This window comes from Rhinolophus ferrumequinum, chromosome 18 (genome assembly GCF_004115265.2).
Source record: "Rhinolophus ferrumequinum isolate MPI-CBG mRhiFer1 chromosome 18, mRhiFer1_v1.p, whole genome shotgun sequence".
NCBI classification, from domain to species: Eukaryota; Metazoa; Chordata; class Mammalia; order Chiroptera; family Rhinolophidae; genus Rhinolophus; species Rhinolophus ferrumequinum.
Window position 1 is genome coordinate 42,501,157 of NC_046301.1, and position 26,546 is coordinate 42,527,702.

The window sequence follows — 26,546 nt, forward strand, 5'->3', positions numbered from 1 at the left end:
AAACCCAGCAAAAACAGTGAGTCAAGGAAGGCAGAGACAGCCAACACCACAGTCAGGGCTTTCTGGAAGGCCATTCCTTTCAAAGCCCAATCTTTAGGAGTATGTCTAAGTTCCTGTTCTGCCAGCACAGACAGCTATGGTAATGTGAAGTGTTTCTTTGTTTTTTCGTTTGTTTTTTGAGTACTGGTTAAAAACTAAAGTCTAGTCGTCTCGTGTGACTGGCTTGAAGTTATTTTGTTTTAAGCATTAAAAGACCGAGTGACTTTCTTTCCTAATTTCCACATAGTAATGCCTGGTTCCCTGTGGCAATACTGTCAAATGGCCAGTGGGAAAATTGTTTAGTTATGTGAGGCTTTAACACCTAACACAAACCTACAACAAAGCTCAAAAATATTCACTTTTGAAAATGACCACTCAGGAAAGCCTCACGAGTTGTGATTTTTATTGATTGACATTATGGTTCATTAAATCAATTGATGAATAAAGCACTCCTTGATGATTGCATTAAAATACAAGCAAATGAAGACTTCTCAAAGCTCATATTATATGTGATGGTGAAAGTATTATTCATGATAAAATTAAAAAAAGTGTATATTTACTTAATCTTGATATGATCTAGAAAACTACCACACTTCTAAGAGCAAGACAAGTGAAAGACAGAGAAGTAATTAATAAGTGATATATGAACCAAAAACAAAGCCTTCACTCATCGAATAGTCTTCTTTTTTTCATGGGCTACAACTAATAAAATGACAATACAACGCACTTGTAATTTTACGATTCTCCAGTGACTCTGCATAATTCAGCCATACATTTTGAGGTGTTTCAGTCAAGAACTAATTTCTTTCGTTGTCCAAAGAGAAGAGCTAAGCAATAGCTTCATGATTCTTAAAAATATATCAAAGATCAGGTTTTAGGAGCCAGACTAGACTTCTCTCAAGACATCTATTTAATTTGCTGGCTAGACTGGGAAAAACATAGGAAAGATAATGGCAAACGAAAAATGAAATACATCTAAGAGCAAAGACGAAAATGCACAAGAAAACTGGAATGTTTAGATTTCTTGATTTTTTTGTCCTGGCAAGTAGAATCTCAATGAAGTAGATTTTTTGATTCACTCTCTGATTAAAAGAGAAAAAAAAAAAAAGGAAGCCATGGTTATTATAAATTATAAAATGTTATGTAATAATGATAATGAACATTTATAGAGTTTAAATAATACTAACGATCCTACTAAAAGACAATATCATTAGCTTCATCTCACAGGTGAGAAAACTAATTAAACAACTTGGCTTAAAGTCCCACAGCTCATTTGGGGCAGAACTGAGAAAAGAACTGAAGTTTCCTGACTCCAAGTTCAATTTTCTTTCCATGATACTAAATTGCTAATCTTGCCCCGTAATGGAGCACGCCCACCTAGCATTTGAAGCTCCTAACAAGTTGAATGGATATTTTTTCATATACTGTACTCCAGTCTCTGTGACAGAATTAGGAGATGGGCATAATTTCCAGAATTCCCTGCGGAATGGATCCCAGGAGTGTTTCAGCTGTGGTAAGTGGTGCCTTGTCAATAAAATGAGTGATGCTCCTTGTCAAAGACCTTGCTGGTGCTTTCCTGAGTAAGTTGTAGTCAGTGGTGTTTGAGTCCATTATTCTCCTTATAATCTCTCTCCAGTTTCAATCGCAGAAAAGATTCAGGAAAGAGGGGTAGGAATAACTTCTTCCATATAATTTATCCTGAGTCTTTCCTCTATTTCTGATTTTTTGGTGTTGTTACTACCATTTTGAGACTTGAAGACAGTTTTTCACTGAAACAAATATCATATCCAGAGCAAAACGGTTCTCTCACCCAATTCATACAGGATTATATAAAACACAAAAATAGTATGTTGATCATAGCTTATTGAGACGCTTTAAAAGGAATAAATTTTTTTTGCCCAGTTCCCCATCCCCCTTTCCTCTGGCAACCATCAGTCTGTTCTTTGTATCTATGAGTCTGTTTCTGTTTTGTTTTGTTTGTTTGAAGGGGAATAAAAGGTACAAACTTCCAGTTATAAAATAAGTAAGTCACAGGGATGTAATGTGTAGCACAGGGGCTATAGTCAATAATATTGTAATCACTTTTTAGGATGACAGACTAGCCTTATCGTGGTGATCACAATGTAAGATATATAAATGTTGAATCACTATGTTGTACACCTGAGACTAATATAATATTGTATGTCAACTATATTTTAATAACAAAATTAAAAATGAAATACATTTTAAAAAAAGGAATAAAATCACCAAATCTTATTATGTGTTCTTAAATGTTATTGATTTCCTGACTACCTTGCAAATTACAACCATCAGCTTTTAACCAAGACTAGAATTTACTCATCAAGGCTTTCTTAAACAATTTTTCCTTTGTCTTAGTTCAATTTGTATTAAACTCATTACTACCTAGTAGAAATGTATACACTTTTTAGCACAGATTTCAGCAGTCCTAATTTCCCAGATGACAAATTAGCCATTTTCTCATTAGTATATTAATATACACACAACCCTGAGTTATTTATGTTCATGATTGCCTTTTTCCTTTCTGAAATCAAGTCATTTTAAAAATGTGTTTTAAATGTATTATAGAACTCAATAGCACATCTTTCTCAAATCTGAAATAAAAGTGAGAAAACATTTGAGAAGAAAGAAAGAAAATAAAGGACTTACGGGATATGGTTCAGAGTTTCTTCTCCACAATCAGCCTCAGGTTTGAACTTGCAGGTCATGGCCTCACAGCAAGGATTGGTACATTCCTTGAAAGCACACACACAATGGGAAAGTGGGTTCAGCATTTTTTCCCTATTGACTAGGTACATAGAATTCTGGTACAAGATGGCAATACAATTTCACTTTTTAAGCTAGATTACTCTGCTATACAAATTGCAGTGGAAATGACCAAGGAAAGTTAATAATAGAAAAAATAGTTAAGCGTAATGTAAACTACCTCTTAAAAGGACAATAATAGAACTATCCAAGAATCACCCCAAATAAATTTGGCCTCGATGGTAAGTATTATGTATAAATTAATTTAAAACATCAAGGGAGAATATTTCTATACTAGTCAAACTGTTTGAAGATAGAGAAAAAAATATTTTAAATCTTCAATCTTTTTTACTAAGCCTACAAAATTGTATACACAGAACTACTGATAATAAGAACTGGTAATGAACACATACACACACACACACACACACATTATATTCACTAATGAATATAAATGTAAAAACTTGAATGAAATATCAGTAAAACACCATTTTATTAATACAATAACTCTTTGTTACAACTATGCAGGATTTTTTTTCGCCAAAAATGCAAGGGTGTCTCAACTGTACAGAATAAAGTAATATAATCTACCATATTAAGAGATCGAGGGGAGAAAAACAACTATTATTGTGATAGATGGAAAAAATTAGCTGGTAAAAACTCGGTAGCCATTATTAAATTATTGAGGCATATATAACAAACTATGAACAGAATTATGTATCAACATGATAAAGAAAATATATCAAATAGTAAAAATATACCCAATAAAATAAGGGATAAGACAGGATTACTCACAGCCTATATTTTTAGAGAAATTCTGACAAATGCTGTGAGACAAGAAAAATATATGAAAGTGTAATAATTGGAAAGTATAAATCATATCTTCATTATTTGTGTGTGAAAAAATTCTTGACCTGGAAAAACCAGAGGATCAACTCTAAAAATATTGGGTGAGTCACAATGATAGCTGCGTAAGATAATAATTAAATAACACAAAAAGTAATAATAAAGTAGAACCTAGAATAAAAAAGAAAATATTACACATACTAATAGCAAAAATAAAAATAGAAAATACGTCAGAATAAACTTTCAAAATGTGCCAGAATTAAGTGAAGAACTTTAAATATAATTTTCCTGAGAGACTTTGGAGGCAAGTTGTCTTTTAAAACAATATTTAATGTTGTGAAAACACTAGTAGACTTCACAGTGAAATATGAATTTAATGAATTTCAGTCAGATTCTCAGTTGTATTTATGGGCAAGCTGACCAAAAAAATACCAAGAGTTATATGGAAGAATTAACATTGAAGAACTGCTATGCAATTCTTATCAATGAAGAGCGTTACCATTAAAGATATTAAAATGCACTGTGTAGCATGATGCTTGTGTTATAATATCTAGACAGATAGCATGATGATTTTTAAAACCTAGAAAAATACCTAAATATTTACATAAAAATAATAAAGCGGCATATCAGAGCATGGGAAACTGGATTATTCACTAATAGATACTATATAAAGTATGTATACTATGTATTCCGTTTGCCTGCTGAAATTAGAAGTACTAGGATTATGAATAACTTCAATTGTCTTCCACCTAATAAACCATATGGGAATATAAGCAGGGAAGAATAAGATAAACTTAAATGTAACTTATTATGAAGTATCAAATCATTTGTAAAATTCCACATCTCATTATAAATAGAAAATTTGCAATATTCTTTATGAATAAGTTACACCATGTAATGTTCCAATATAAACAGCTTAAAATTTCTGAGTAAATAAACTGAAGTACAGAGAGATTATGTGCTTTTCCCTTTTTAATAGAGCCTCTTAAAGTAATGGATAAATCTTGGGTTTCAACGGGCTTCAGCAATTACTACCTTTTTATCCTTGGAATTAGTTACTTAAACTTTTCTGAGTTTCACTGCTTCTTCTCTAAATTGGGACAATAACAAAACGTATTTTGTAGGTTTCTTGTGAGTAAAGAAAGAGAAAATATTTTGCAGATTGACATAGAACATCTCTTCAAATATTAACTTATTTTCTTAAAGAAAAAGGAGATTGCTAAGAAAACAGAATGCTGTGTTTTAGAAACCTATTATAATATGAGATTGTTAGCAAACATTCTCAGAGACATTCTTTAGAGTACACCAATGCCTTGAAGTGTTCAGATTTTATCAATATTAGCAGAATTATAGCAATTATTTCAGATGTTCTATGTTAACAACCCATTTTCTACAGGTTTATGTGATTTTTCCTTTTTCTCCTTCTCTGTTTTATTTACTGCCTGGTTTATACACTAGCTCGATGAAAGAAGAACAACTCTCCTTATGAAGGGAACTTACTTCTAGATCTGTAACTGTTATTGCGAAACAAATGATCAACTGTGACTTTATGTGATTTAGGAATTTCTGACTAATATATCTAGGACAATCTTAAGTGACATGTTGTAGTTAATGATTGACTTCTTTACATTGAACTTCATACAGTCATGTCTTAAGCATATCCTGGCTTTTGAAATGCCTTTCAAAAGATAACTAACGTCAGTACTAAAAACACAAGTGCAAGTCTACTTTTTACTATGATGTGAAGCTTGTCTTAGAATTTCCAAAAGAACTTCTTTTTTAAAAAAAAGGAAAAAGAAAACAGAGAGCCACAATGACTCTCTGATAAGTTTTTGAAACCATGGATATTTTCATACCTTAAGAGATCCACAATCACAGTCTTCTCCCACTTCCAGAAGTTGGTTCCCACACACTGGGTTTGCTGTTATATTTTTAGGAATCACTGCTTGAAACAGGCACTTTGGTTTATGAGATAAAATGTATTTTTCAAAATGTGACCGGCAGGACGCACTGAAATCCTTTGGGAATTTTGAACTGTGACCAGAAGAAAAATCAGAAATACCATGATATACAGTGATAAATGAATATGAGAACCTGACTTGTCTAACCGTATTACCTAATTCAGTGGAAATTCCAAATTTAGTATCTTTTCTGGACTGTAGTGTGTTATATGTGGAGGGCGACAGAGCATGCATACTTGGCTGGTTAGAAAACTATTTTCCTAGACACCTAGTTGTAGAGCTGGAAGAATTTAAATTCCTACGTGGATTCAGCACTGTCCTAATTGGCAGCAGTGATGAGCTTCACCATTTGTTATCCTTAAGGGCTGAGAGTGAAGAAATAATAACAATGAACTAGTGAAAGGAAATAATTGCAGACTTATAGTTTCTATGGACATGTTTCTCTTCTTATTCAAGAGCACCTCAAGAGAAAAGTATGTTTTATTCATTTTGTTATCCAACGTCTGGCATTAGAAGGTAGTTAATAATAACATAAAGAAAAGATTGATTGGGGACAGTTGTCATCATCTTGATACATATTTTTAGAAAATATATTATCTTAAGTTAAAATAACATGGTCACTATACTTATGCGCTATCTTGGTATATTTACCAAGAAATCCTAAATAACGAGCCTGATGGCTGGTAAAATTTGTGCATCAAGAGGTTGGAGGTGAATTAATGGGATACACTGCCCTTGGTAAAAAATGTCCATCCTACTTTATACATTACATCTGAATTCTTTAAGATTTAAGAAATATTTTCCCCTCGAGGGTGACAATGTCTCACCTCAGATATTGATTCATCACACAACTCCCGGAGGGACACTTGGTGTTATATGGAATATCAGGCATACCAAGGACATGACCCAACTCATGGGACATCACTCCTACAAGAGCCACATTATTCTTTTTCTTAGCCTGAAAAAAAGAGAAACATCTATTACTTCTTTGCTTATTCAGTTAATTCTTAATTGTTGCCAAAGTTCAGTGGTAAAAACAAAACAAAACATAGTTTGACAGATAAAGATGGTCATTAAGTTCCTTTCCCTGTCATTGGCTATTGTAAAATATTGAATAAATATTTGAAATGATCGACTCCTGTGAATCCAACCACTGAGTCAGTGCTCAATAAATATTTGCTGAACTAATGATAAGTTCTCAATAAACCATGTTAAATTAAGATATATACATTCTTCATAGGAAGAACCAAAAGATACCATACTACGTACTCAAAGTCCTCCAAAAACTGTTGGCAACCATACCATTGACATTGGTAATGCTTGGCTATATTACACCTACATGCACCCCGTCTGATCTCTCTGGCCATCGCTACTGGGAATGATTAATTTAAAGTTGGCTCAGGCCACAGAGGGCGCCTGGATTCCCTTTCTCTCCCAATCTTCCTGCTCTTACTCCATAAAACCAACTTTTGGGAGAGCCAATGTAAAGAAATATTCTGTTTCATAATCTAATGACTCTTCAGTGTAATGGTCTACCAGTAATTTCATTCCTATTTTTATTTACTGACTCAGCAGATGTTCATTGTACTAACTCTACACGAGGCATTATGCTGGTCTTCACAGAGGATGTAGAACCACAGGGAGCCTTATGGAAGTTTACAAACCTCAATGACAGCAATGGAAGATGGAAAACACAAGGAATTCGAGGCTGCTATTCCTACACGTCGATCGTTGAAGCCAATTCCACTGTGTGAAAGTTACAGGTACATTGTCAAAATCTGAGTCTTTGGAACCATTAGCTTGTGCAATCATATTTTAGATTTCCCTTTTTATATTCACTAGGCCCCAGAAAAGCTTCTGCTATTCCATAGTATTATAATGACTACAGATGGTTATCCCACATCCAGGAGTCCATTTTAGTGATCTGTCATAGGTCTCCAATAATGTCATAGATGAATTGCTAATGTGAGAACTTCAGGCTGTCTGACAACTCATTGGGGAGATATAATTGAACATAATCTCTACCAAGAAACCTTTGGGATAACTATCAACTCTGCCTACCTTTGCGTGGTGTTGGCCTGCATGTGCTCACCTGAGTAGCTGAGTATGGTCATGAATCTTTATTCTCCTCAGGTTAGAACGATGCCAATTCTGAAAGTTGCCATAGGTGATGCCTATGTCGGATACCACATTTATTTTATCGCCATCAGACCATATTTCAAGACCTACCAAGGTCACTTGAACATCTATGGTGTTATAAATCTGTGGGAAGAGCATTTTCTTTATAAATTTTTTGAGATTTCTTTAGTGTTTTAGATCCTTTGCTGACCACAGTGATGGGTAAATGCATCCCATTTTGAAAATAGAAATCCTAGAGGTTGCCTTTGCTACAGTATATTTGGTTTTACCTTGGTGTTTATCCTTATCTGCTAAATTTCCCACAACTGTTGACCTTAAGCCATTCTGACCCTCCCAACTCCTTATTTCGTGAAACCATAGGGAAGCCCCAGGCTTCCATGTGCAAACAAATGTTTCTAGGACAAATATCTTACCACGTTCAGTAGGTTCATCACATCAAACACAAAACTTCTTATCAAAGTGAGATTCCCCTTATACATGTTATACTGTAAAACACAAAATGCAAAGCATAATTAAAACAGCAAATTAAAGTGAGAAAGCTGGTGAGGCATAGGCAGTCACATTTTTTTAAAAAAATTACACCATTTCAATGTAAATAAGTGTCTATTCATTCGATATTCTCCTTATATAATATTCTGTGTTCCAACAAATTCTATTCCAAATGTAAGAACTTTTTGGTAAGAGAAAAATTAGGAATTTATGTAAAATTTCAATGTTTTCCACTTTTACATTGAATAAATCAAATGAATAATTTCAATGTTTTCAAACCAATTGAACAATATAAAAATTTGGTTATAAAGCAATATTTGCTAGTTAGAAGCAGATCCTAGCAGTTTTATAAATGTAACTTGTAATTTATATATAATTTATGTAATTATATATAATATATGTAATTTATATGTAGTTTTATGTCTATATTTATGATATATATGATATAGTGAGAATTTAACAAAATATTTTAATAACCCATTCATTTTTGTTTTTCATTATTACAGTTGATTTCCTGTAGTTACCTGGTATTAAGTATATTTTCAATATCTGGATATTTTGGCAGCAGATGGATATTAAAGGGGATGGGTGAATGAAAACTACTGGTAACAGGGCATGTAGAACAGATAAGACAATCTGGTGAACAGGCTCTGTATTTTCAGCCAGAATAGTTTATTGCTTATGTTTGCTTGATAAGAAAACTTAAAAGTTGCCTTAACTGGCCAAGAAACACATGTATTCATACTCACGAAAGCATTATCCAGCACCAAGAAGAGATCAATGTATTTCTCAGCCTGAAGAAGGTCTTCTTGCTTTACAAAGAATAAAAGAAGATTGTTAATAATTATCTTTACCCTAAAAGATTGAAAAGCTACAAAGAGATTTGGTGTTTTTTCTTCAGAGGGAAATTAAATTAAAAAATAAGTCATTATGCAGGCTTTACGTATACCAGTCACTGCTGAGCTCACCAGTCTATCATATATCATTGTTGAAACAACTGAATAAATGATGACGTAGGAAAGCTACACTTACCTCTGGGTTTTTGAGTGACCTAGAGTTTCGAATGAGGCCATGTTTTCTGCCAGCGTTTCTTACACGACAGGTATGATTAACGGGGGCTAGCTCCTCCTGGTCATATGTGAGAACAGCATGTTCTTCTTGGTCTGTGCTTTTCAGAGGCTTTATCATATATCTTTGATCGTGATGTGTAAAGAATCCCCTGTGAGATACAGAGACTCATATTTGAGGATTTTCGGCCACAGAGTCACATATACTGATCAGAATAGAGCAACACCTCTTTCTCCATCCCAAGCTCACAGATACAGTTTTCATTCATAGGCTTTCAGTTAACTTTTGCTAACTTAAGTTATAATCAGTGTTGTCAATACTAAAATGGAGCCTATATTACTTACTCAGAGAACTCTGAACAAGAATTACTAAGATGAAGCTAGCTCAAAGAATTTGGAATTTATATCATGAGCTCCATAAATATTTGTTCATAATTTATTTATACATTTAGCAAATATTTCTTGTCAAGTCCTAGGAATATAATGGAAAACAAAGCAAAGGAGTGTGCAGATACCAAGAACCCCAGAAGAGAGAAAGAATGATGAGCAGATCAGCCAGAGGAACAGTTTGAAACTAGTAGATTAAAGAATTTCTCTTCTTGTAAGAAAATTTGTTCAGAAATATAAAGGGAATCCATATTACAAAGCCAACACAGCCATCAAAAATTATATCTATAAAGGTATCTTATAATATGGGGAAAGAATTCTGATGTCATGTGGCATGAATCATGCTAGAAGGACAATTATGCATATTTTATTTCATATTTCAACCCCTGTATTTCATGTGAAATACAGAGGTGCTAAAAAACATATACACACTTTAAAAAAGGCAAAAACTGTATTAAAATTATAATACTCAATATATGCAGATAACAAAAGATGAATACAAGTCACATTTGACTTCTGCAATTACAAGAGGGGCTTAGAATGGTTACCATCAGCATTCAGACACTTCTGATTATGGCAAATTACTGCTTGAGCAACGCGGAACAAAGTGTTAACATCTCTTAAAATATGTATACATTTTTTGGCACCCCCAGTATACTTGTCTATATACAAACAATGCTGCAAACATGGCAAAATGTTAGTAATAGTGATCATGTGGAGGTAAAATTTCATGGTGGTTATTTTCTTATTGGTGCTTTTTCTTACTTTCCAAAATTTCTCTAATTGACAAGAAATATCTTTGTAAAGAGAAATACCAGAGAGAGAGAGAGAGAGAGAGAGAGAGAGAGAGAGAGAGAGAGAGAGAGAGAGAGATGCACGCACACATGCACATAGACTTTAAAAAATTATGTTTCACCATAACAATTGCAGGGTATAGTCTTTAAGAAAATAAAACAATGTTTTCAGGGAGTGGCGTGGACAAATGTGGAAATGGATCCAGATATCATCAAGGTCCGGAGTGCAGTGTAGCATCATGTTTAAATATCGCTATGACTAACTTCTACTAGATCAGCAGGTTATAAAATGATTACAAGGGTGATACTTTATTCTTCACTTTAACCACACATATTCAGCATTTTATATATAGATAAAAATTCACCAAGATAGTAAGAAGACATGATGTCCAGGAAGACTGACTCTGTGTAACAAAATGGTGCTTAATGTTTAATATTTTGGGGAGTAGTCCTCACCTCAAACCATTACAAGTGCAAATGCTGGCAACAGAACCCTTTTCATTCAGGATATGTCCTTTATAGTAGCACTGTTCCTAAGGTTGGAAAATAAAGGAAAATAATTAACTACAAGAATAAATGTATCACTGTTGTGGTGAAAGCTGTTATCTTAGATATGCAGGAAAGTTCATTGAGTAGTGGCTGTGGCCAAACCAGTTCCCAGAAACAAAAACAGGGAGAACTTCAGAGGTGTTATGAACCGCTCTACCACTCACCCTGGAAGCTCTCCATAGTGGATGGCTGACCTGTCTTTCTGAATTAATTCACACTGAAGAAAAATCCAGGGAGGTTGAACATAAGGGAGTTCAAGGTGAAAGTGGACATTGCATCTGAGAAGTAGCCAATTCCCCTGGGACCCACAGTACTCTGGAGATTTGATGGCCACCTTTTGAGAATGTGGCTCTCTTGGCTGGGTTCCTAAGACACTATGCATCATATTTCCTAAAATGGGGTACACAGTTTTCTAGATTCTAGAGTTCTCAAGACTTAGCCCCTCATATTAACTCCTTCAATTCACCAATTTAATTGGTGTGTTAGGGGAATATCTTTACCAGCCTCAAAAAACCTAGAGAATTTGTCTACAACTAGAAATTCAGATATGGTTGGTGTTCCATGAAAGCAGAGGGTCACTTGTCTAGAATGATCTAAGAAAGCTAATGAATAACCGCTCATTCAAAATAAATTGACTTGTTCGAGGGCATGAAATTTCATCCACGTTGTTCTTTATTTTGGAAGAAATCTCTTCATTATAAACATTTTCTCATAGAAGACTTGGAAAAGGTGCCACATTAAAGTATCATCAGCCATTCACACTTGAGCATGAATTATCAGATAATTTTCTTGGACGTTAATGTCAGCAAAAATCCAGATATCCAAGACATGAGAATTTTGATGGGAGAAAGAAACAAAGAGCAATTTTGTGGCAGAAGACTTGTCTATTTTTCACAGAGACATATGTGTTTGGGGTGCCACAGAGGGTGGCTAGGAGAAACACACTTAGCCTGGTAATAATCCATGATTAAGCCTTTTTATACTCTCCTTCTGTTCTTCCTTTGGCCTTGTTTCTCCATGTCTGACATCTAGGCCTTGGCATTATCTCTAGGGCGGTAGTTTAGCCAGATATAAAATTACATTAAATAATTGCTATTCTATTGCTGACGTCAGAATAAATGCATGCATCATCAGAAAATAGTAAATAGTGACATGATATCTCAAATACCTATGGGGCAGAATATTCCTAACCTAGTGATGAGGTGCTCTAGGGAAAAGTGGACTTTTGGTTGCTTCAAAAAATGCAACACTTGGAAGCCTCCTAGTACTCCTACGTTTTAAAAAAACTGACTGATTTTTCACCTGTTTTTTCATTGGTCATAGATGAGCATCTTGCTTTCAAGTTCTTCGTTTTTAAGTTGTTCTTCAACCTATAAATCTTATGACGAAAGAGGCATATTTCAGGAAGATCCCACCTACCACGTTCTGAGGGCTTGTGGTGATCTCTTCTCCTCTGGGTGAGTAATATGTTTCAGTGTAGTCTTGCCCCAGGAGGTGCCTGTAGAGAGTAGAAAGTTGCATGATATCCTCACTGTGCTGATAAAGGCTACTATTCCTGACATGTTCTTTAGCACTAAAGGGATGATAATGCCTACAATGAGAAAAAGCTGACATTCTGATCCATTGATCCTTTTCCAACATTGGAACTTTGCTGCTGAAGCAAATCAAAGCATTAGCTATACCGGAGGGATCTGAGGGAAGAAATGCCCCCAGCTACTTTTTAGCGGAAGATTCTCTATCTTTGAATGGGTTATGTTTGGATTCTTTGCATCGAGGGCACAGCCTCCCCACTGTCTCTGAAGGGTGCTGGGTCACGAATATGCATCAAGGACCATGGCATTCAGAGAGAAGTTTACTGACTGTTATAGAAGTCAGTGGAGCCCCATCCCCTGGGTTGTATCCAAAGGCTGTGTGCCCTGAATGAGCCTTAGACATAAGTTCATATAAAAGTAATGGAAACTCACATCAAAGACTTGACTTTATCTGGATAGAAAAGATTTTCAGTGAATTCCAAGAAGCATCAAGGAAGAAAGCACTTCTTGTTTTATACTATGTGTATAATTTCCTAGGGAAGCATCAATTTCTAGCATAACATTAGCACAAACTTATAATCCAAAACATCTAAAACTCAACATACTCCATGTCTTTTATCTCAAATCACACTAATAGAATCTCAAGATTTATTTTTTTACATTCTCAATATAATCCAGTGATTAAACTTTTGGGAGGTACCACTTACTTGGTTTTTTGTAAGCAAAGAATGACTTCTTCTCCATTTAATATAATCTGATACTGAAGTTCAGGTTCATAATTTTCCTAAAAATATTTAATGATATTATGATGTCAATTTACATTTCTGAGTCTATCTAAAATTTAAATGATATAACGATACATGTAGTATATATATATACAAGAATAATTATGAATGCATGGAAATAAAAGCAGCTCTTTTATGCCTTTAAATATGTAAAATTAAACATAAATTGTATACTTAGGTGTATTTCCCAAAAGTACAATAACATGGTAGTAATACCTACAAATTGAACTAACTCTAATATGTGAGATAGGGAATAACGATTTGCCCTAATGTGCAATATACAGTCCTGTGTATTCTGATGGATCATTAATGGGATAATAATAAGGCATATTGTTTTATTATGCTACAACCAAACCAAATACATTAAAGAAAACCAACCCAAACCTACTAAGAATTAAATGAAGTAAAACTTATAAAACGAGAGAAATAATTACAACAATGTAATTGTCAAAGAGTTAATGTTCTCAATAAATTCTTAAATCTGTTAATTAATGAGATAATGTTGAGTTTTCCATTATAGACAAAATGGCCAAGGCAAAGACAATTCAATGAGGACAGGGGCTGAGGGTAGGGGAAGACATGCATTTGGTGACTTGAATGGCTGCCCTTCCTGTGCTCCTTTTTTCCCCCCACCAGAAACTTGGAGAACTATCCAAGCAGCTTTATTTTTTCTGATCAAGTGAGGCTTCATTGTAAAAGCATTCTGAGAAATCCTTTGCTCTCTCCTGGACAAAGGGGAGATGTACAGCTGGACTTCAATGTTAAACTATTAGATGTTGACTGTGCCATGACTTCTATTAGTAAAAAGGTTCTTTATGGTCTATTAAGATGATTGAAAAATCCCACAGTCATTCACATTACTTACCTCTTTGGCATGCTTCTCTGTCTGGTTGTCCTTTATCTCTCTTTTGTGTAAAATGTGTAGTTTTTTAGGATGAACTACTTGATAGACTTCTAATTCGGGTGGTTGTTTTATGGCTATTGCTAGAAAAAGAGAGATAACATTGATGTAAATGTTGAAAGGATTTTGTTTTGGTTTTGGTTGGTTGGTTTGTTGAAATGGCATGGAAAACTGAATTCCCATGGAGAAGGTAAGCATTAGAAGAACAAGTTCTTCCTTCTACTTGAACTTTGATAATAGAGAATTCTTTTACTCTCCACCACTCCCCACCCCCTATTCTAGAAAGACATGACGATGATGAAACAATTCTTTTGATGATCTATCAATATATGTAAACTCTGCGCCACCATGCCCAGAAGAAGCAGGTGTTGTATTAGAACAAAAATTATAAGAACAGGAAGTTTGCCTGCAGTAATCCACTTCCTTCTTTCTCTAGAGTCCTCCTCAAAATTGTGAATTTTTCTCTTATTGTCCTCAGAGATCTCTGTTTTTCCCTTTTATGCCCTTTTCTTTCTGTGGTGCAATCAATTCCTGATTACCCCCTCCCCAAATCAACTTTTTTTACACACAGATAATACTTTCTTCTTAGGAAAGACTCTACTGTGTTACTTTATTTCTCAGTGTAACAACAAACCATTATGTTCTTTTTTACATTAGCATTTGCCCTCAAAACTTTAGGTTTCACAGGAAGTAAAGTTTTTGTTTTCCTATGCTGGAACAATTTTAAAGCATCAGAGAGCAAGTAGAAAAACTGTCTATAGACTACATGTTCTTCTTGTTGCACTTGGTATTACATTGCATAGACAATTTTCTGTTTGGCTTGCATGTAGTAGTCAAACTGATATTGAAGCCAAAATATGTGATCTTAAGTCCTACCTACATGACCTTTACTTTTCTATCAGTTTATTTACATAAAATAAAGTTTGGTGTTAAAATTGAATAGCATAAAATATATATGATTTAAAACCAGTCTAGGAAGATGGCAGGTAAACTTTATCCATTTTTTCTTTTAATTGTTCAATCATCCATATAGGGTCTATCTTATTTTTAAATGTTCCTATTTTCACAGATAAGTGTCTATGCTTAGAGACAGTTTCCCACTCAGTGTGACAGACAGTGTGACCTTAGGAACACCAAACAATTCTATACCTGGTTGATGTGGAAAAACTAAAGGGAAATACTAAAGCAAAAAAAATCTCTTCTAGTCAACTCCTAAAGTTCTGTTGTGACACTATCCTAAGAAGGATTTATTACATATGGAAATTGATAAATATATTACTAAAAGTTCTTTACCAAAAAGAATATGAATCCCATTAGTGGAAAGAGTTGTAAGGTTGAAATTCGAGTAAATTTTAATAATTTCTAGTCCCAACTCTAGTACTAACTATTCAGTTGGTCAATTGATTTTTAATTTTGCTTAATAATATAATTATGTCTAACTTAACTCTAATTTTACTTAAGAATCTTCCTTGTCACCCACCCTGGCTCAGCCTTCGGATAAATTGTGTCTTCAGATAAATGATTATCTTTTTATGAGGTAGAAAGTACCAACATTATTCAAGATAACATTGGAGATGGTTAGGAAATTCTTGAATTCTGGTCTTGAAGTCAATTCTCTGGTGTCATTAGAGGCTGTGTGTTTTAGAAAACAAAATGACAGAACTTATAGAATTATAGAATGAGAGAGAAAATTTCAGAGACATCTTAACTAAATCATTATGCCAATCACAATGCCTTGACTATGAGCATGTAGTTTATATAAATTGAGTAAATATATCAAAATGCAAACAATAGTTAGCATGTCATTTTCTTAAGGGTACTTTAAAAATGCATTAACTGATTTGTCTTTTGTATAAATGTCAAAATATCAATGCTTACCTTTAGTTTGTACGATGAGCCAGAGGACAGAAAGCAGGACCAAAGTCATGTTGGCGAGTGCAGGTAGATGAGAAGTCCCACACAGCATGAAGATGTGATCCCCGAGCTGTCTCCCCTACTTCTCTTTACAAATTGAAAACTAAAATAAAATCCTCAAACCTTATTTATGAGTTTGGGGAATGTTTTCTAATGGTGCTGGGAAATTGCAGTGTCAAGATCATGGCAATGTTCCTCATTGATGAGACGTGTTTATATCTGTGGTTATGGCCTATTAAGGAATCACATCTAAACAGCTGCTTGGCCGGAAGTTCCTATAACGGAAGGAAAGTAACTTAGATGTTCGTGTTCATATTTGCATACATCACTATTGCTGTTCAGTAACCTTACAGAAATTGATCTACAAAGTTAGAAAATGTATCAGTAGTCTCTATATTTTTTGAGGAATTGGCACAGAGGATACAATCTATAAAACATGTACCAGGCAAAGTCTTACAAGCTGGCATATTGTAATCTCTCTGATTCTCAGTCTCCTTTTTTGTGAAAAGGGGATGGGGATAATAATACTTACCTCAAGCTTCTTATAAAATTCAAGTAAGTAACACACACACACACACAGAAAACTGCAAAGAAATGTACAAATGTAAATTCTTTTGACAGTGTTAGCCTCAAACAAATTATGCTGCATATGTAGTATGTTGGAAGTGCACTATGAGTTCTACTGCAGGAAAATACTATTTTTCTGATTACAAAAATAATACATTTTCATGCGCATAAATATCAAAAGAGTTAAAAGAGTATATTGAGGGGAAATAAGTTGATTACCCGATGGCCCAATATCAAGAAATAACTTCTGTTAACAATTTGATAGTTTATTTTTATCTCTTTTCTATGCACTAATAAGAGAATAAAAGAAAATTGAATATTATAAACTTTAGTTCTTAGTGTACAACGGTTTTGGGAAGCTGTTATTTTTTGCATAGCATTATGACATAAACATTTTCCTGTTGAATAGTACGACATTATTTTAATGGCTTTCGAATATTGCCTTGTGTGTATACATTATGTAGATCTCTGCATGTGTATATTTCTTTGATTGCATTGTTGATTCTTTCTTTTGGATAAGTTACTAGAAGTGGTATTATTTAGTTTAAAGGTAAATCTATTTGAGGTTCTTGGTATACACTGACATCGTACTTCTTAGAAAATTAGTGCCAAATTACGTTTCCATTTATAGAGTTTTCCCAATCTAAAACTCTGTATTTAACTGTTGAGCTTATTTTTACTGAAACATTTAGAAGTTTTCCAGCTTCTATGATCTGATTGTAAGTTTTATAGTCACTGCTCTATGTCTATGGTTTTTTGTTGTTGTTCAAAGCTCTTTTGAGTCAGTTACATTTTCTCTATAATTTTATATTTCTTTTGCTGGTCCAGAAGATCAACATTCTACATATATCTTATAGTGGTTACCATTAAATTTTAACAAAATACAATCTTAATTAACATTTCTAACAAATAATACAAAACTTTTATCAGCATCTTACCCTTTGCCACCTTACATGCTATTGTTAAGTAGTTTAAGTTCTACCGTAATTTTCACCCCAAAGTTATTCTGTTGTCAAGTAATTTAGTTCTACTGTAATTCTCACCCCCAAGTTAGTCATGATCATTACTTTTGTGTTTTATGCAGATGATCTATTTGGAATTACTCACATATATACCAACTGCTTTGCTCACAGGTCCTTTAAGAGTCAGTCCTTTCTTAAAAATATGTTTCTTTTGTGAAACATTATTTAATAAACACTTTATTAAAGTTTTCTTAGATTAAGTACTTCCATGTTTATATTTAAATTTTTTTCTGAGTATATTTATTTCATCTTATTCTGTAATGGTAGTTTAGCTGGCAATACACTTTTGGGATGACAATTAATGTCTCAGCATTTGGAAGCTATCTTTTGGCAACTGTTGAAAATTCTGCTTTCAGTCTATTAAAGGGAAACTAATTTTACTTATTAATTATATAAGCAGTATGCAAGATAAGTTCAATATTTATTGAGGTCATATTAAATTTGAGTGTATGTTAATACTAGTTTATATTAAATTAATATCATTTCTGGACATTCCAAAATGACCCTGATACTACCCTTACTACTGAGATATTCCTGAAAGTCTAAATAATAGAGATAAATCCACAGGCACGGCTTATATAAATGGTAAACATTATGACTGAGGTTTGTGCATTGTATTCAGGTACATTTTAGAAGCATAGCATTTGGTGAGTGAGAGAGTAAGATAATATTAGCTGGAAAAGAAATAAGGAAATGGGTATTCTGGTGAGAGAAAAACTATATGAACAAAGCCATGAGCATGTAGAAAATCATAATATGCTTGTAGAACTACAATGTGCTCTCCATAATTTGAATATAACATAAAAAAATAATAGGTATGAGTAATAGGTTAGGCTTGTGAGATACGCAGGGGTCAAGTTATGAAAAGACAGATGTGAAAGGCCTTAAAGAAGAAAATGCACATCTGAAAAATATTTAGCTCATAAAATTGTCCAACTTGCTGCCTGGACATGGCAAGTGAGGGAGACAGAGAAGTCTGGAATGATTTCTAAGGTACAGCTTGAACAACTATAGGCATCTTACAGATGACATCTTCCACTTTGGTCAGTTGACAGGAGTTGCATTTTAGTTAACCCTTTAAAGGCAGAAGATATATGTCCTGGTGTAACTTCAGGAGCACAGTACCTTGAAGATTATAGATGTTCAAAAATATTCATTGAACATTTGCTCCATGGAAGAAGTTGGTAAACTGAACTATCTTCCTGGGATAGTGATGCTGTTTATTAGATAGTTGACTATCAGTCTATAAATTAAAACAGTGGAAATAACAGTGCAGAGATTGTTTACTTGGTGCATCTGGAGGGAATGAAGAATGATATACATATGGACCATTACGAATACAATATCCAAGGATTGATTAAACATAGAACTTAATTTATGATCACGAAACTAAGAAATCATGGCCAACATCATGACCACAGAGAATTTTGTTCCCAAAAAACTTACAATTTACAACATTCTGGAATGTTTCATAGTGAAGCATATTTCATGATTCACGGCAGATGTTTAAATATTGTCTCACTAGAAATGAAAATCGAACAGCAATATGGACAAAAATTATAATAATCCCTTAAAACATAAAAATTTTTGTATGCATTATCTTATTTGGTCATCATAATAGATCTAACTTGTCAGTTCAAATATTATGATTCCTATTTTACAGATGACTCAAAGAGGTTAAGTGACTTACTTTGAATCATCTAGAGAGCCTGTAATACTTTTCCTGCCAAAAAAAAATGTATGCACATGACTTGTATTCATCTTTCGTTATCGATAGATATTATTACAATTTTAATACAGTTTTTTTTCCTTTCTTAAAATGTGTATACATTTTTTTTGCACCCTCTGTATATGTCTCTAAGTCACTGAGATCAGAGAAAAGCACCTTGATATGAGAACTAAAGTATTTCAAATATTTGACTGAGAGAGATCTATGATGGCTTCAATTGCCTCAAGGATAAGCCTATTCTTAGAATATGAAAGGATATGAATTAGTGGTTTGGGTGAGAGGTTTGAGATGACAAGAGAGGGTTTAGTGTAATTATTGAGAACAATGGAAGGGGAGCTAAGTAAGGAGAGGTAAAAAGATTATTTAGTTAATATTGCTAAAATAACTAAGTTTATAAATCACAGAAAGAATTAGATGTATAAGCATTTCATATTAGAGAATGGCCTAGATACCTAAGTTTTCTGAAAGGATAGTAAGGCTTGTTACCATTAAAGTTATCTTATGGTAAGGTCCAAGAACTATAATGCTAGTTTATTTTGTGGTCTTTAAATTCTAAAAGTTCTGGAATTATACCAGAACTTATCAATATAGAGAAGTAACCTGGTACATATTAAAGGTGATTCTAAGGGTAGTAAGTTCTAAATCCCAAATTCCAGTGACTATACACATAATATAGTATATTTACACTCAGTAAGTCCTGGTAATCTTCTAAATACGCATATTCACTGTTTCAGTAGTCAGAAAAAAGCAATGAAATAAAGACAGTGATTACCTTTATTCATATTTCTCAGATGAGGAAACTGAGGCACAGAGTGTTTAACTGGCTTACCCAATCACACAGCTATTAAACGGTAAAGACTCATAAATAAACGAATAAATAAATATCTAATCAGCAGCAAGGGGGTGTGTGCTACACAGTCATTTCAGAGACACAGAATGATGGAAACCCTGCTATTTTTAATGTGGAATTTGCAATGTTACAATGGAAATCAACATCCAGCTGGAGAAAGAGAAAGAGTGGGACACTTATGGGGCTAGACTTGGAAATAATAACATCACATCCTTGGAACTCCATTGGCCAGAACTTAGTCACCTGGTCACTTTTACCTGTAAAGGAGGCTGGGACAATCGTCTAGCTGTATGATCCAGAGGAAAGAGGAAAGGGAAATGAGTTTGGCGAACAGGTATGTCACACAGCTTTATGTGTGCTTGTTAGATATGATAAACCTTCTCAATATTACAGATGGGTAAGAATAGAAGATGACAGCTGAGCAACGTGACATTCAAAGGAAATAGAAGTGGAAAAGTAATAGTTCTAAAACCATCTATGGTGAACCAGCTGTTTTCCCGCTTACGTAGGAAATAGGTGGGGTACGTAAGAAACATCCCTAAAATGGGTTCAAATTAACAGGGTCATTGCATGGAGAGTGAGATTTCAGTTTGATGGATAGTGTAGGGATTAAAGGGATTGCAGATGAAGGATAAGCTTCTCTAGATATTTCAATAAAAGGAGAGAGGGTTCAATAAGGATTGCCCTTTCATTCAAAAAATCTTTAGAATTGTTTATGTTGCAGATTTTGTATAACATGTTGGGATGTGAGATTAAATAGTATAATTGTGAAGAAAATTACACCGAACAGTAAGGAGAACAATGCCTGAGTGAAAAGATAAAATAGAGTGGAATGAGAGGGAGTTATTTTGGGTATCAATCAAGGGATACTTCCAGCTATCGTGGACTAGCTTGTATCAGGCCAGGTCTGTACTAGTGATGTCCTAATGAGCCACGGAAAAATATATACACATAAAATCTATCAGTAGGAATTTAGAGTAGCGAAGGCAACAAGGATTCCAGAGAGAAAGGAAGTACACGGAGCTGAGCTTGACATTCCCCTCCATGTTCTCCTCCAGGCGGTGGGCAATCTTAGGTTTCAGCTAAGAGGTTAAGACGCTGAGCGGCGTCCTGAGTAGTCAGTCTCCCAGTGCTACAAAGACAAAAATGGGAATGAAGGGTCCCCCAAGAAGGAAGGAGGCTAATAAACTCCCAGGATGTGGTGAGATCCATGAAGGACTGTGTTCAATTAGTAAAGGCAAACAATAAATACTCCAGCCTTTACAGATTGAAAACTAGCTTCTGATCAGCTCAGTCCCGGATTGTATTCCGGTGATCTACCTTAAGATGAACTGCCTGCCAGCAGAAAAGGTACATCTTAGCATATCCTCACAGGGAAATACTGGACAGCAATGAAAGTGTACCATCTGTTCCATGCAGAATCATACGTAAATATCACATACAGATTTTGAAACAAAGAGAGGCCTATGATTCTACTGAAAGACATTCCCAAACAGGCAAAACTCAGCTCTGATTTTACATATCATGTAGTGCTTTCCTTAGGGAAGGAGGGAATATAATGACAGCAAGGAGATACGACTGAGGCTTCCAGGGCATGGAATTGTTACATTTCCTGATGGAGGTGGCAGTTACATGGGATATATGTCTTGTGAAAATTCATTGAGCTGTACCTTTATAAATGTTTTATACTTCTCTGAATATCTATCTATCTGTATATATGTTATACCTCCATGAAAATTTTAAAAAGCTGTTATATATGTGTATATGCATATATATCTATATATTTACACATTGACATAAATATATTTGTCTTGAGTACAACATCAACAATTTAAAACATTTGTTTTGTTGGAAGCTTTTTTAAAATTGTAAAACTGTTATTGCTACAGTCTTATTTATGCAATAAATAGAGACTGTTATTTTAAAAACAGGCTCTTATGAAACCTCCCTTATTTAAAAAAAACATTTCTAGGAGCCACTACACATTTTAGACTGTTATTATGAAGGCTTTCACTACAGCAAATTATTGTTAAGTGTATGTCATTTCAAATTTGTTTATTTCATCTAGATTTATTCCTGGAGGGAACATAATGATTTAACCCATCCCTAAGATTAGGGATAGGATTAAGATTTTATCACACAAATACTAATTTTAAGAAAGAAATATATTAAGTCCTGCATATTTCATCAGTTGACTATTCCTATTAACCATTCTGCAATTGCAATATAATGAGATTAAGTATTTCATTTTCCTTGGTAAAGTATTTGTAACTAACAAAAAGACCCTGAAGGAAGACAATGAAAGACCAAAAAAAGAAAAGAAGAAAAGAAGAGACTAGAAAAATTACTAGGTCCTAATCATATTTAATATTTGAGTTTTTGTAGAATTTACTATACAATTGCCATTCATAGTGATCAAGTTTTCTTACTGGATATCATGTGAAGAGAATTGGATTAATTATAATACTTGTTTGTAACACATTCTTATAGCCCAATTTTAAATAGATTAAGATGTAGTTTGTTAATTATTCATTTTCCACAGTGTGTAAGTACCTGAGAAGCCACCACCCAAAACAAAAGCTACAGCCTTTGACAATAACTTACATCTAACCAGTATCCACCTCATCAACAGACACACCTACCTTCCTTCCCAATCTAAATTAGGCATTGTCTTGAATTTTGTGTTCATCATTCCGTTCATTTTCTTTTCCCAATAATCTTAGTGAATCTATACATGATTCTACTTATCTATTACTGTATAACAAACTATCCTAAAACCTTAGTGGTTTAAAACAACAATATATTATTAATATTATATCTTATAATTCTTTAGGTCAAGAATTTAGAAAGGGTACACAGCTTGTCTTTATGCCATGACATCTCTGGGGTTTTAGCTGAACTAACTAGGGCTGGTCAGAAATAATAAATAATAACTCCAGTCTCCCTCTTCTTTCTCTCTCTTACCCTCTCCCTCTCTTGAATTTTTCACTCGGCTTTCTTTCTCCTCACTTTCTGGGCAATGAAATGAATGTTAATTTTTTTGTTATTTTCCCACAGATGTCTGAAATTCTGTTCATTAGTTTCAGTCTATTTTCTCTATATTGTTTTGACTAGTTAATTTCTATACTCTTTGTCTTTTTTATTTTGCTCTTAAATTCATTTTTTGAGTTTTTAAATTTTAATCACCATGTTTCCTAGCTCTAAAATTTTAATTTGATTCTTCTTTATTTCTTTCTTTACTAACACTTTCTTTTATTGCTCAGAATCACTATTTTTTAAGCATGTTAATAATGGCTTGTTTATGCATCTTTGTAATGACTGTTTTAAAATCCTCGTCAGGTAATTCTATGATCTCGGTCATCTCAGTGTCGCTATCTACTATATATATGTATATGTGTGTATATATATATATACACACACATATATATATATACATATACATATATATGTATACATATATATGTATATGTATACACACACACACACACACACACACATATATATATTATTTTTTCATTCAGGTTGAGCTAGCTCTGGTTCTTGGTATAATGAGTGATTTCTTATTAAAACTTGGGCTTTGGGGATATTGTGTTTTGAAATTCTAGATATTGTTTAAACTTTCTGTTTTAGCTGGCTTCTTCTGACAGCATTCTGTCAGGAGAAGGGGGACACCACCTCATCACCTGCAAGTGTAGGTAAATATCCACAGTCTCCACTGGGTCTCCACTGACACCTAACAGTGAGAATGTTTCTCATTACTGCTGGGTAGGAGACGGGGGTTCTGGTTCCTGACTAGGTTTCCACTGACACTTCCCTCCCTGGAGGGGAGAGGAACCCCTAGTTACTGCTCCTCACATGGTTTCCATCGACATCTCGGTTAGGGAAGGTGGCCTCCTTATACGTGGGAGGCGGTGAATGTCTTGACTCTCCACTAAGCCTCTTCTGGCAATGTCCCAGCAGTAAGTTTCTATCTCAAATAATCAATTGAGATAGAAACACCTATACCTATTAGCTGTGCAGTGATACAAAATGCAGCCTATGTCACTCAGAGTAAAGCCATTGTGTTTTCAGACATTAATGCCCTCACTGGCAAATATAAATATGCTATGATGTACATGTCAAAAATGATGTGAAATACTCTTAGAACAGCTGAAAATACTTTATTGCCAGGTAGGACAGAAGTCAAGCTTCTCTACCTCATTTCTACTGTGGCCGAAGGGCTGTGCATGTTACCACCTAGTAGTGAAAGGGCCAGGCTTCCCCTCAGCCTTGTCAGACATCTCCTCAGTATGGGGGTGAAGGGGTATTGGGACATGGGACAGCCTAGCACGTATGGAAATCAAAACTTTCCTTTCAACCTTTGCTGGGGGAGTAGGACTCTAGCCACAAATATTTCTGTAGTGTTTGGCTGGAGTAGAGCATTTATAGCTCAAAAGTTTTATGTTTTGCTAACTTGTCTTGTTCCTGGTCCTTTGGGTAAAATGAACAGACTTTTGTTGAGGCTGTTCTTGTCTGTGTCCATTGACATTTCTTATTTTAATGAAATTGTAATATATTTTTGTTTCTGTTCTGGGAAACTTTTGTTAACATTTCCTCCTTTTGAAATACATGAGATGCATTGATCAGCATGTTATCTATCTTAGCGAAATCTATGTTCTCTTAAAATTATGTATTTTCTGTGGTTATGAACATAGTACTCTAATTAAGCTGTACTACCTGCCTAGTTAATAGTTTTGTCCAAATCTTCTATAACTTTACTGTTAACATTTTTCCTGGCTATCCTATCAGTTCCTGAGAGAAGTATGTTAAATCGTCTAAATAGGTGGATTTACCTATTTCTCCCTTAATGTTTATTAGTTTGTGTTTCATGTATTTTTAAGCTTTATTACCAGGTACATAATATTTGAGATAATTATGTTTTCATGATGAATGTCCTTCTTCATTTGCAGTTATTTTTTTTTTTGTATAAAATCAACTTTTTTTCTAATATTTATATAGCTACAGGAGCTTTCTTACAAAGAGTGTTTGCATGGCATTTTTTTTACATGTGATTCTATCTTTACAGTAACATTGAATACTATATGTTTCTTGGGATATAAATTGGACTTTAAAAAAAATCCAGAAAATTTGCTCTACTAGATCTCTGCAATTTACTGATTTGTTTCTCAATTTCCTTCATTCTAGTATGCATTCCATTTTATTCTGTATTTCAACTATTACAATTTTTATGCCTAATATTCTTTCCTTGGCTCCATTTTTAATGTTTTGTTTCATATTTAGAATATCTTCCCTTATGTTATTAATACATGTTTTTGGCCCCTCTGTTCTAATATTTCTGGCCTCTGTAATCCAATATATTGTTTTTCTTTGGGAATGTTTGTGTTCCCTAATGTGTTTTTGTTGTTGTTGTCATTTTTACATGTCACTACTGTTTATCCTATTAAGCAATGCATATGGAGAAGGGCAATCTCAGATACTGTCAGCTGTAAAAGGTTAGGGAGTGGGGAGTTGATGATTCTCCCACCAGGTGGAAAACCTCAGATACCAGAAAAACAGTCAGTTATTCCCCACAGACAGCTCTGAGGTCACATTTTCACCTTTTGCCCCCAGAGAAGCTGCATCTTAGATAAACTCCTTAGATGTTCCTTTCCTTGTGGGTTTAGAGTGGGTAGAGAGAGAAAGCAACTGTCAGGGATTAGTTAGCCTCATGTTCCCTGCCCTCATACTGCACAACGTGTCTCTATTGCTGATTTTATTCTTGAGTCCACCAGAACTAGTCCCAGTTGCTGCAGGGATACAGACAGCACTGTGTATTCAACACAGAGCTGGCAAGCAGCCAGAGAAGCACAATAATATTTTCTACTCCTCTTTTACATTCCCACAGACTTACCAAGCTGTCTCCTGTCCAAGCCAGCCACACACAGAAGTCTGCAAACAAACCTACCCCCACTCCCACATTCTCCAGGGGAAACTTCCAGTTTTCTTAAGTTTTTCTGGGAATCAGGAGAAAGACAGTTGTGCCATATCAACAATTTGCTTGAAATCCCTGGACTTACCTTTTAATGTACATAAGATATATATGTTTTCTTTTCTATTAAATTTACTTAGAATTAGATCATTCAGCCAAGTAGGTCCTTCAAAACCCCCTTTTTAGTATAAAACTTACTTGAATCTGCCTAGCTTCTTTTCTTCCTCTTTGCTTCTCCAGTTTG

The 26,546-nt window shown here is 34.3% G+C and overlaps 1 protein-coding gene across 2 annotated transcripts; it reads right to left on the minus strand.

Moving 5' to 3' along the window:
* Positions 1-481: 481 nt before the first annotated feature.
* ADAMDEC1 (ADAM like decysin 1) lies at positions 482-26,546 on the minus strand. Of its 2 annotated transcripts, none has more exons than XM_033134651.1 (15): positions 26,501-26,546; positions 16,131-16,441; positions 14,217-14,335; positions 13,274-13,350; positions 12,454-12,532; positions 10,942-11,018; positions 9,270-9,456; positions 8,987-9,049; positions 8,162-8,233; positions 7,702-7,871; positions 7,274-7,355; positions 6,437-6,567; positions 5,505-5,682; positions 2,707-2,792; positions 482-1,121 (listed from the first exon to the last, which is right to left on the minus strand). In XM_033134651.1, the coding sequence occupies exons 2-15, from the start codon at positions 16,216-16,218 to the stop codon at positions 1,115-1,117; spliced, it is 1,416 nt and encodes a 471-aa protein (XP_032990542.1). In that variant the 5' UTR covers positions 16,219-16,441; positions 26,501-26,546; the 3' UTR covers positions 482-1,114. The 2 variants fall into 2 exon arrangements, with proteins under 2 accessions (XP_032990542.1, XP_032990543.1); XM_033134652.1 differs by having other exon boundaries at positions 16,131-16,253; positions 26,501-26,521.